Source organism: Artibeus jamaicensis, unplaced genomic scaffold (assembly GCF_021234435.1).
Source record: "Artibeus jamaicensis isolate MK-2021 breed Jamaican fruit bat unplaced genomic scaffold, CSHL_Jam_final contig_332, whole genome shotgun sequence".
Taxonomy (NCBI): Eukaryota; Metazoa; Chordata; class Mammalia; order Chiroptera; family Phyllostomidae; genus Artibeus; species Artibeus jamaicensis.
The window spans coordinates 24,694,166-24,707,283 of NW_026521788.1; the positions used below are offsets into that span (position 1 = coordinate 24,694,166).

At 39.1% G+C, this 13,118-nt stretch overlaps 1 protein-coding gene across 1 annotated transcript in view; it reads right to left on the reverse strand.

The window, feature by feature from the left end:
* The window catches only part of CFAP70 (cilia and flagella associated protein 70), a 123,965-nt gene that overhangs the window by 10,971 nt on the left and 99,876 nt on the right, over positions 1-13,118 (reverse strand). The window contains exons 22-25 of the mRNA XM_053663819.1: positions 12,938-13,090; positions 12,284-12,445; positions 8,372-8,461; positions 943-1,044 (exon numbers count right to left, since the gene is read on the reverse strand). Of these exons, the coding sequence (XP_053519794.1) occupies positions 943-1,044; positions 8,372-8,461; positions 12,284-12,445; positions 12,938-13,090 (507 nt within the window). The remainder of the gene's footprint in view (positions 1-942; positions 1,045-8,371; positions 8,462-12,283; positions 12,446-12,937; positions 13,091-13,118) is intronic.

Sequence of the window (13,118 nt, forward strand, 5' to 3'; positions counted from 1 at the left end):
GGGCACATGACTATGTTGTGGGCCAGGTCCCCAGTAGGGGGTACATGAGAGGCACCCACAGAGTGATGTTTCCCTCCCTCTCTTTCTCCCTCCCTTCCCATCTATAAAAATAAATAAAATCTTTTTAAATGTTTTAAAAACTCCTTTAAAATATAAAAACAGTAAGATCTTTTGAGTAAATTATTTTAGTATATCAGAGGTATGTGTTGGTCCTTTTATTAATAATCCATATATATCCTTGTAGCCTACTTTGCCTTGATTTTCATTATTGGATTCTTAGATACAGATTTTCTCAGCCATACATAAAACACAAAGGGGGAAATCAAAGGCTATAGGTATGGCTGCAGGAGTTTTTGTAGATCCAGAGCATAACTGGAATGATTGATTATACAAGGAATGCTTACCATAGTCCCAGGTTTGAGATCCTAAACATGAGAGCGCAGGCAGGTGGGAGAGGTGCCCAAGGGGACAGGAGAACAGCTCGCAGCCCCCAAGTCCAATCTGCCACCCACTGCACTGCCAGTCACTGCCCTCACACGGCTCCCCACTCAGCGTTCCTAACCCCAGCCCTGGGCCAGACTCTGATCCCCACAGGGAAGTAGCTCAAAAGTGCAGCAGGAGCCTAACCCACCCACAGCCCTTGGCTAGGAGTCAGCCCTGGCCCACCACACTCCTGCTCACCCACGACCACCAAGCCCAAATGGCTCACTCCCATTTTCAGAATCTCCTTTCCAGAAAACATACCTGAGTATATGATTTTTAAGCACATTTCAAGTTGAGGCTTCCCAGACTTGGTTCTCCTCCATGTATACAATGACCAAATCTGAATCTGATCAAACCTCATCTATTGTGCATTAATGGCCATCCCACTATCTCTTGATTTACTTAGTTCTTCACCTCTTTGCCCGAAGAAGGCACTGTGTAAAGATAGTAAACACTCACTTTCAGGCTGACCAGAGCCAAGTATGCCCACACTTCAGCATTGTAGTTGTTCAATGCATTGGCTTCAGAGAGAGCATCCTCTGCCTCCGTGATCTCCTCCAGCTTGACAGAAAGAAGACGTGTGAGTTAAATCAATGCAGTTTTCACTTAAGCCAGCTGGAGTTGGCTTAGCTGAAAATACTGTGTCCAAAGAACATTGGTGTACGTGACCTATACCAATAGATTTCAACATTTTGTTTTTGTTTTTTAATCAACAGAACTCCTTTTTAAACAAAATCCTATGTGGTGGCCCAATGCATAAACTAGATAAAAGTAAAATTTTTCTGCTTAAAAAGCCACGTGGGGGAATCTGGAGCACCGCCTTTTAGGCTCACAGTGTGTACACCTCTCTTCCTTCTCTCCTCTACAGCAGTCCCAGCTAGCCATCCATGAACCATGGAGCTTCAGGTGCCAGGCTTCAGAGAGAGCATCCAGCCAGAAGTATTTACTGTCCTGGGTACATCATTTAGTGATTTCCCCACATGCAGTGGGCCATCAGTACATTTGTACTTTTTCCCTTTAAATTTTCCATCTTTGTCTTAAGGTAAAAGTCCTATTATCTTGTCAAATACTATCATTCAGAAAGCTTCCTTTCCCCTAAAATCAGTTATTAACAACACAATCTGGAGCAATCAATACAATATGCAGTGACTAGGGTGCTTCCTGAGGTCTGGTTACATGGGTATCACTGCTGCTTCCTTAGACTGTGAGTTTGCTTTACAAAGTCTTCTAAAAGGCAACCTAAGAAAAAAATAAAGCACTCTTTTCCCCAATAAAGTAGCTCTTCATTTTTTCTAAAAATGAAGAAAATTTCTAGAAATCCATTTTAGAAAATAATGGATTTCTAGGCCCAAGACAATATGACAAATGACCTTTCAGCAAAGCCCATAATTTGACTTACACTTTAAACGTCTCTGAAATACTGATTTATTATTCAATCAGCATATATGTGCTAAGGATTCTCTGTCAGGCAATATGATAGATACTGAGGAGAAAAAGAAAATAAAAGCCTTCCCTCAAAGAGTTCTCTGACAGCTATGTTAAAAAAAGGAAAGAAAAGGGCTTGAATTAGACCAGTAAAAATAGATATGAAGAGGAGACAATAGACTTGAGAGATGTTTAAGAGATCAAATCAATAGAATACTTGATGACTAGATTAAAAGTAATAGGAGAAGTAGACTAGGATAGCTTTTTGGTTTCTGGCATGGTTGACTGGGTTCATTATAGCCCCATTCACCAACACAGGGAATACAGGAGAAGACCACGGTTTAAGGAATGTGAAAATCTTTTGGAGATAAGTTAGACTATATTTTGGATATGTACATTTTATGAGGTGTCTAGGAAACCATCAATGGAGCTGTCCATTACACTGTTAGATATAAGGACCAGAACTTGAAAAGTGTTATGAACTGAAGCTTTAGGATTCATTAGGGTTAAAGTGGTAGTTAAGATCACTGGAGTAGATCCAATAATTATCATGGGTAAAAGACTAGGAGCCAGTGAAAAAGGCTGAGCAGGAGACATCAGAGAGGAAAACAGAACTGAAATACTGTGAATGCAATATTGTGAAAGTCAAGGGAAGAGAAGGCTTCAACAGGAAGTAGTCAACAGGGTTAAGTGCCACAGAGACTTCATCGAACTGTCTATTGCATTTGGCAATTAGTAAGTCACAGAGGACTTCTGTCAGATAAGTTTTAGCAAAGTGGTAAGGGATATATTATACACACGATTGCAAATAAAGTGAAGGGTAAATGAAACCTGAAAAATGAACAGGCAATTCACAAGTAAACAAATATGTGTATCACATGATTTCAACCTCCTTGGTGATAAAATGCAAATTAAGAAACTTACTGATCTTCCAATTACAATCACAGAGTAAGTAATGCTGTACACACCTCCGCCCACAACTGCATCAAAATTACAACTGAACTACAAAATAACCATCTTTGAGAATCACCTGAAGTCCAGCTGAACAGAAGTCCTATAACTAAGGCTATACAGAAGAAGCCACAGCAAGACTGGTAGGAGGGCAGAGTGGCAGACCAGGCTGGTCCCACACTCATATGTGGCAGTTAAAAATGGAAAGGGTTATCTTGGCTGCAGAAGTTTCCCCTGAAGAGCAAAAGGTCTAACCCCATGTCAAGCTCACCAGCCCAAGGTTCCAGTGAAGGCAAGAAAAGTACCCATAACTTCCAGCTGTGAAAACCAGCAGTGATTGTGGCTGAGTGAGACTGAGGGCTTCTGGAGTCTGAGATATTCCTCTTAAAGGGCCCATTCATGAACTTAGACTCAATAACTCTGAGCTCCAGCACTGGGGCAGTAGCTTTAAAGGCACCAGGAACATATGAGGAGGAACTCTCTGGCTTCAGAGCAAGTGCTGGAGGGGAAGATTTCTCGCATACAGAAATGCTGTCAGAGACCATTGTTCCTTTGTCAAGTCCTTCCCCAGCCCTGACTGCACACACAGGTCAGCACCATATCTGAGTCTCCATCAACCCAGCTAAAATCCTTCATACAACCCTGGTGATTCCCTAAGACCTCCACCCAACCCAATCAAAGGGGCTTTTCTATACAAATGGCCTGTCTTGGCTCATGCTATAGACATTCCCAAAATCTCTCAAACATTTGCAAACCCCAAACAAGCAGTATCTGCTCTCAGCAGCCAGCTTCAGATCACAGCTTAGCATCTCCCAAGATACCTCCAAGCCCAGCACGAGAGGCAACCAACTACAGATCAATTTGCTGCTCATACCAAGAGACCCTGAGAAGGGCACAGGCAGCAGCTGAACCAAAGCCCTTTCCAAGAGGCCCCAGGACCAACAAACCTGAGGGCTAGCTTCAGGCCACAACTGAGTATCACCCAACCATCTCCACAAATGACATATCCAAAAGGCAGACTTAGCAGGCAGACAAGCCCCACTAAATCAAATCCTGCTCTGTAGGGTCAGCCACTGCACAACAACTCCTCCACTGTAGTCATAGCCAGTTCCCAAACCAATCAGCCTGAGGGTCAACACTCCTACTGATGTGCTAATAACAGTTAACGTTCAACTATAATAACAGGGCACATACAACCCACACAAGGGACACACCTGGAGCACCTAGCTCAGGTAACCAGGAAGACTGCACGACTGGGTCCCAACTACATAAGACCACTTTACCAAGACCAAGAGATGTAGCAACTACAACATAGAAACAAATAGTGAGGCAGCTGAAATAAGGACAATCAATCTACCAGATGCAGCATTAAAAACACTAGTCATAAGGATGCCCAGTGATACCACTGAGAACTTCAACAAAGAGATAAAAAACAGAGAAATGGAGATAGAAGACTTAAAGAAGAACTAGTCAGAAATGAAGATTACAATAACTGAAATGAAAACTATATTAGGGAGAATCAATAGTAGAGTAGATGAAGCAGAGGATAGAATTAGTGATTTGGAAGATAAAGTACCAGAAAATACCCAATCAAAACAGTAAAAAGAAAAAAAGAATTAAAAACAATGGGGTTAGAATCCAATGAACAAAATAAACAAAATAGAAACAGACTCACAGATACAGAGAACAGACTGACAGCTGTCAGAGGGGAGAGGTGAAATAGGTGAAGGGATTAAGAAAATAAAAACCCCTCATAGACACAGACAACTATATGATAATTACCAGAGCGAAAGGGGGGTGGGGACAGGTAGAAGAGGGTAAAGAGGGGATAAGTGGTAATAGAGGAAGACTTGACTTTGAGTGGGGAACATACTACAATATACAGATGATGTATTATACATACAGATGATGTAACTGTACACTTGAAACCTGTATAATTTTATTAACCAATGTCACCCAATAAATGCAATAAAACTTCTTTAGAAGAAAAAAAATGCTGGTTTAAGTGGTCTCTGGGACAACATCAAGCATATCAACATTTGCATCATAGGGGTACCAGAAAGAAAAGAGAGAGATCAAGGAGTTAACCTATTTTAAGAAATAGTGATGGAAAATGTCCCTATCTGGATAAGGAAATAGACATGCAAGTCTAGGAAGCACAGAGAGTCCCAAACAAGATGGATGCAAAAAAGGACCACACCAAGACACATCATAATTACACAATCACCTTATTTAAGCAGTAAATACATATATACAATTGCTTCCATATGTGTATGGAAGGAGTCTGGAGAACAATGTGCTCAGATGTTAGCAGTGGTCATCACTGAGTGGTGGCGGGATTATGAATATTTTTATGTTTCCTTCATATTTTGTGTCTTACACATTTTCTGTCATGAACATATATTTTCTTTATGTACCAATGGTGAAAGATAAAGAGAGACTTTTAAAAGCAGTCATTGAAAAGCAGTTAGTTACCTACAAGGGAGCTCCCATAAGACTGTCAGCTTATTTTTCAACAGAAACTTTGCAAGCCAGAAGGAACTGGCATGAAATATTCAAAGCATGAAAAGGGCAAAAGCTATAATTTAGAATGGAAGGACAGATAAAGAGTTTCTTAAACAAGAAAAAGCTAAAATTCATCACCACCAAACCAATATTACATGAAATATTAAAGGACCTTCTTTAAGAAGAAAGACAAAGTTTAAAATATGAATTACAAAATGGCAATAACTACATATCTATTAACAATAACTATATATCTATCAACAATAATTACATATCTATCAACTTTAAATGTAAATGGATTAAATGCTCCAATAAAGACATGATGGCTGAATGGATAAGAAAACAAGACCCAAATATAGTATGTCTACAAGAGACTTACTTCAGCTTGAAAGACACACTGAGGCCAAAAGTGAAAGGATGGAAAAAGTTGTTTTATTAAAATAAAAACAAAAAAAATAAAATCTGGGGTAGCAATATTTATAACAGACAAAATAAACTTTAAAACAAAAGTTATAACAAGAGACAAAGATGGACCTATCAATCCTACTTCTGGGTATTTATACAAAGAAACCACAAACATTAATTTGAAAGAACATATTGTAAATAAGAACATATGTTCTTTTTTTTAAGATTTTATTTATTTATCTTTAGAGAGGAAGGGAAGGAGAGAGAGAGAGAGAGAAATATCAATGTATGGTTGCCTCTCGTGAGTCCCCTGCTGGGAACTGGCCTGCAACCCAGGCATATACCCTGACTGGGAATCGAACCGCAATCGTATGGTTCACAGGCCCACACTCAATCCAGTGAGCTACACCAGCCAGGGCAGAACATATGTTCTTTACAGCATTATTTACAGGTGTGGATTATATATTATTAGCCAGGTGTGGAAGCAAGCTAAGTGTCCATCAATAAATGAATGGATAAAGAAGAAGTGGTACATATATACAGTGAAATATTACTCAGTCACAAAGAAGAATGAAATCTTGCCATCTGCAACAACATTAATGGATCTAGAAGGTATTATGCTAAGTCAAATAAGCAGACAGAGAAAGACATACCATATGATTTCATTCTTATGTGTAATACAACATACAAAATAAATCTAAAAAACAAAATAAATGAATAAACAAAACAGAAACAAACTCATAGATACAGAGAACATTTTTATAGTTGCCAGATGGAAGAGTTTGGGGGTTGGGGGTTGGGTGAACAGGAAAAGGGATTTTAGAATCACAAATTGGTAGTTACAAAATAGTCATGGAGATATAAAGTACAGCATAGAGAACAACGTCAATAATACTGTAATAACTATATAGTATTAGTTGGGTACTAATTTTATTGGAGTGATCTCTTCATAAATTATAGAAATGTCTAATCACTACGTTGTACCCCTGAAACTAATATATAATACTGCATGTTAACTGTAATTGAAAAATAAAAAATATTTTTAAAAAATACCTATAAAATACAGATAAAAATTGTTGAAAAGATACCTATCAAATTGGTAGATGATAATGTTTGTTGTTGATGAAGTAACAGTAAAGTGACTCATACCTTCTGGAGAAGTATAAATCAGTATACACCCCTACACTCCCTCTAGAGGGCAAGTTGACACTATAGTTTAAATGTTTTAACATTTTTCTACATTCCTTTAGAATGTACCCTACAGAAATAATGAAAGTTAAACAGAAAAATTTATGTCCAAGAATGTTTATTTTAGCTTTGTTTATTAATAAATAGTATAATTGTAGAAAATAACATGTCCAATCATAAGTGATTAGTAAAACAAATTATGATATATCCACACATCAGTAGAGTTTAACTAAAACACTGATGGGGGCCAAAGATTACCTGGACGTTTTAATGGTAGGGTTTAACTCAAGGTTTTGTTTTATTTTGTTTTTTGGTTTCTAGCCCAATAAAACTATCTCTAACACCATTCAAAACAAAGAGATTCATGAGTTATCTGAATAGTTTCTTATGACTTCAACAGTATTGGCAGGTTTCTAGCTGCTCCAAATGCAACTTCCTTTCTGGGAAGGTGGAAGAGAGGGCACATGGCTTATGTATAAGTGATCACATGCCCTGATTGGCCGGGAACAGTATCTGTGTCCCAATGTAATTATTAATAGCACTCTTTTTATTCTCAGAAGTGTCTTGGTTTGTATGATAAATTACATGATGACCTTATTTAAGCAGTAAATACATATATACAATTGCTTCCATATGTGTATGGAAGGAGTCTGGAGAACAATGCGCTCAGATGTTAGCAGTGGTCATCACTGAGTGGTGGTGAGAATATGGATATTTTTATGTTTCCTTCATATTTTGTGTCTTACACATTTTCTGTCATGAACATATATTTTCTTTATGGTTTAAAAACAGCAATAAGGAAAAGAAGACAAGAAATGTAGACAACACTTTTGGTTCAGAAGCTGACAACCAGGAAGGCTGCCATCATCACTGCTGTTTATTAAGAAGGGAAAAGTGTGGGCAAAGAGCTGACTGAGGACAGTTTAAAATTCTAAATCATGAAGAAAGAAAAAATTAAGAGAGTAAGGTATTAGAAGAAAAGGAGAGGGATAGAATCAAGAATCTATCAAGGATCTACCTGAAGCTATAGCAGCTCCCCCTGAATATCAAGAGACCATAGAGCTTAATAAATATCAATCAATTTATTTAATTTAATTGAGGAGATTTTCATATCCCATATCACCTTTCCCCTTATAGAGGGCACTACAAAATTATGAGCTCCTGTGTCAAATAACATGAAATTTTTTATTATGTATCTTCCTGGTTCAAGTTTCTGAAGGATTTTTAAAGAATGTTTTATTTTTCTACTTCAGATTAAACTTCAATTTACTAAACAACTTGGAAGAGCTACTTTTCATAAGAGAAAACAGCCCTGAATGCTATTTCACAGTCATCCCAAACCGCCAGGGTGCCTGAAAGACGAAGGAATCAAGATCAGGTATATGCACAGGCTGTCAAGCTCTCATCCTCTTACCCGATAACAGGCAATTCCCAGTCCCAGCCAAGTAAGGCATGAAGGTGATCTCTTACAGGCTTGCAGGTAGGTTTTCTTTGCTTTTTCATACTGTAGGGAAAAAAAACACTAAGCGATTGTTCCTTTGGAGGCTTCAACACTACAGTACTAAGATAAGATAATCATGGTGCCTCTGACGGTGCACTCCAGACCAATCCACGTTGAGTCCTTGAGTTACGTGCTTTTCTTAAACCTTAATTTTTTTTTGGGGGGGGGTAGGTTTATAGAAGAATTGAGAGTAAAGTTCAGATTTCCCACATACATTCTGCTCCTACACATGCATAGCCTCCCCCACCACAGCGGTACATTTGTTATAACTGATAAATTTACACCAGTACTTCATCACCAGTCAAAGTCCATATAGTCAATGGACTATAGACTATAGTGTATAATGTGTAATGTGTAAGGACAGGCATCCTTCACCAGAATATTTTTCCTGCCCTAAAAATTCTCTGTGCTCCACCTATTCATGACTCCCCTTCACCCACCCCAGGAAACCAATGATCTCTTTACTGTCTCCATATTTTTTTATTAATTATGCCATTATAGTTGTTCTATTTCCTCCCTTCATTCCCCTCCACCTTGCACACCCCTCCCCCACCATCCCCTCCTTTAGTTTATGACCACGTGTCTCAAGTTCTTTAGATTCTGTATTTCCCATACTATTCTTGCCTTCCCCTCTATCTATTTTCTACCTACCATCTATGTTACTTATTTTCTGTACTTTCTCCCCCCTTCTCCTTCTCCCACTCTCCTGTTGCTAACCCTCCATGTGATCTTCATTTCTATGGTTTGCTCCTGATCTAGCTGTCCTCTTCATTTGCTTTTGTTTTAGGTGTGGTTGTTAATAACTATGAGTTTGCTGTCCTTTCATTGTTCATCTTTTTTATCTCCTTTTTCTTAGATAAGTCCCTTTAAGATTTCATATAACAAGGGCTTGGTGATGATGAACTCCTTGAATTTTACCTTATCTGAGAAGCACTTTATCTGCCCTTCCATTCTAAATGAAAGCTTTGCTGGATAGATCAATCTTGGATGTAGGTCTTTGGATTTCATGACTTGGAATACTTCTTTCCAGACCTTCTTGCCTGTAAGGTCTCTTTTGAGAAATCAGCTGACAGTCTGATGGGAACTCCTTTGTATGTGACTGTCCCCTTATCTCTTGCTGCTTCTAGGATTCTCTCCTTCATTTTAATCTTGGCTAATATAATGATGATGTGCCTTGGTATGTTCCTTCTTGGGTCCAACTTCTTTGGGACTCTCTGAGCTTCCTGGATTTCCTGGAAGTCTATTTCCTTTGCCAGAATGGGGAAATTCTCCTTTATTATTTGTTCAAATAAGTTTTCCACTCGTGGCTGTTCCTCTTCCTCTTCTGGTACCCCTATAATTCAGATGTTGGAGTGTTTAAAGATGTCCTGGAGGTTCCTAAGCCTCTCCTCATTTTTTTGAATTCTTGTTTCTTCATATTTTTCTGTTTGGTTATTTTTTTCCTTCCTTCTGGTCCACTCCCTTGATTTGAGGCCCAGTTTCATTTCCATCACTATTGGTTTCCTGTGTGTTTCCCTTCATTTCAATTAGTTTAGCCTTCCTATGTTCCTCTAATTTGTGACTAAAATCAACCAGTTCTGTGAGCATCCTGATCACCAGTGTTTTGAACTGTGCATCTGAAAGTTTGGCTATTTCTTCATTGCTTAGATTTATTGGCTCTGGGGCTCTGAGTTCTTCTTGAGCCATGTTTTGCTCTGTTTGTGCCTGTTAGGTATGAGGAGTGGAGCCTTAGATTTTCACCAGGGTGGGGCCACCCGGGTTGCTGGTTTGTGATGCTGTATGTGGGGGCGGGGTCAAAGAGGGATAACAGCGGTCCCCTCTGCCGCTTCCTGCCACTGGGGCCTGCATGGTCTGTCTCACCGCTCGCTCCTTCACCGGTTTATCTGCATATGAATGTGTGACTGTGGTCAGCCCTCAGTGAGTCCACTGCCTTGCACCCTCAGTGGGTCCACCCACTGCTACTCCACACCTGGGATCCGCCCTCAGCTACCAGCATGCCTGGGTCGCACGCCCGGGTAGGTCCGGTGACCCTGCTCTGCTGGTGGCTCTACCCCCCTTACCAGTTTGGCTGAAGGGTTTGTTGTTGTCAGACTTCCATATAGTTCAATTTTCTGTGGGTGATTTGGCTATGTTTTTGTTGCTAAAACTTTGTTGTTTTTAAACCTGGTTGTGCAAGAGGGTATAGTGCTTCCACCTATGCCTCCATCTTGGGGGAAGTCCTCCATTATGAGTTAATTTTTAAAGGCATAACGTCTGTGTCTAGATTCTTTCTTTTTTTTGCATATGGATGGTCAGTTGTTCCACTACCATTTGTTGAAAAGATTTTTTTTGCTCCACTGTATTGCCTTTGCTCCTTTGTCTAAGATCAGTTGACTATATTTATGTGGGTTTATTCCTGGGCTCTCTATTCTGTTTCACTGATATATTTGCCTATTCTTCCACCAATACCACACTGTTCTGATTACTGTTGTAGTTTATACTGAGACTTCTAGTTGGATAGGGTGTCAGTCCTCCACTTTTGTTCTTCTTTTAATGTTGTGTTGGCTGTTCTGGACTTAAATTATATTTGATGTCTATTTTCAGAGACCTATTGCGAGAAGACTTGTGAGAGAGATGGACAGACTAAATTAAAGGGTAGACTTTGACGTGAAAGCAGTTCAAAAGACATTTAGAGTCTCTTTGAGAGTTGAGGCAAAGAGTTACACAGGATGTTCTGGGTGACCATAGTGATTGTTTGAATTCTACTTGGACTTACAGATTACCCCTTTTCACTTAAAACTGACATCATGTGGTAGGGTGATATACAGAATATCTGAACTAAGGAATATAACTGACAGAAACTCATTATTCTAAGAGTCTGTTCGCTTGTTGTAAAACATCTTAGAAGATTTCAGTAGTACACAAGACATTTAGAAAAACTGAAAAAAAAAAGTAGTAAGCCTCAAAGGACCACTTCTTGTCTTGTATCTTCCATGTGAGAGATGGGACTACAGTGGAGCCACAGCAAACAGCTGAGTGACTGCCTAAGTCAGCAGCTCTGTGAAGATGCAATTTGCAATGACATTGGAAAGCTTTTTATTATTTACCACAGTTTTTCTCTTTCAAGCCTATGTGAGCTCTCCTACTTAAATTATAAGGCATTGGAACTTCTTGTCGCTGTTGTTTTATTTTAAACATAAAGAAAACTAGGTGTTCTGGGAGGTGGGGAATAGAATAAAGCCAAAACAAAAGGCCTTCAGGAGGATGTTGGTCATTGTTGAAGTGGGGTCATGGGTTCACGTTGGTTCACTCTTCTGCTCTGTTTATGTGTATTTGAAAGTTTTCATAACAGAAATTTTCCTTTAGAAAGTTTTGGGGCATTTCCTAAAACATGGGGAGGAATTGCTAAAAAGTCAGGTCAGAGTGCCATGTGAAATGGAGCTAGCCTCGACCAAATTAAATCTAATCCTTTGTGTTCAAGAGGAAGTTTGGAGCATTTATGTTGAAGCCCATGACACTTTCCATTAGTTAGGGCAAGTTAAGAATATCTCTACTACTGCTAATAAAGAAAATGAGCTAAAACTTTACCTAAAATAAAATTGATTAGATTCTTAATAACTTTTTAGTATGTAATGTTTAAAACCACAGACTAGTATGATGCTGCCTGTATTTAAATCCTATTTCTATTAATTACTGGTTATCTGATGTCAGACAGATCACTTTTTCTTTCCATATAAAAGTGCCATTATCATGTTTTAAGTCAACATGGATGTTAATACTTGCCTATAGTCAGGTCCCAGACCATGACCTGAGTGACATGGTTACTCCCCATCCTCCATCCCTCACCTCTTTCTCTTCCAGATAGATGTGCCCCAGTCGCAGGAAGACGAAGTGCATCTCAGAAGCATCCACTACAAAGCTAACAGTTCTCTCATAGCATGCCTTGGCCTCAGCATGATTTCCACTCAGAAAATTGAGGTGGCCCTGCAAACTCCAGACATTAGGGTTCTGAAAAAGTGAAGAAAAAGTAGTACATGGGATGAGGTGGTATTTTAAAGTCCATTAATGAGCTTTGTTTAACATTGAAATTTAGATTAAGTCTGCTTTCTTTTTCTAATAGCACTCAATTAAAAAGAGGTTTATCCTCTCATTTCTTTCTTGTATTCTTGCATTTTTTGTCTTTGGGGTAAATATTAAGAAAAACATTGAAGCGTAATAATGATGGTGTTCCCAATGAGAAAAACAGAAGTCTAGAAAAATTGAAATAGATCAACTATCTGCTAAAGAGCTGTCCTTATCTTTTCCTCTGCCCCTTTGCAAAACTCATGATTGCTTAAGAAAAACCAATGGAAGAAAATAGATAGATGAATTAACTGACAACTGATGAGCTCCACCTCTGGTAACCAGAAATCTACCTGAGATATGACATCGCTACCTTTAAGAAAGCCTGCTCGCCCCTTCTTCAAACTAAACTCAAGAGGCTTTAGCAAAAGTTATTACCAGGTAATCCATCTGGGCTGCTTGTTGAAGGTATTCCTCCGTCTTGGGAAAGTCCTTCTTGAGAAGGTGTATCTGAGCCAGCACCAAGTAATACTCACAGCTGGGACCTCCTTGAGAGCGTAGCAGCTCATGTGCAAGCACTCGGTGCACATACTGCAAGGAAACATCAGATTATAAGGAA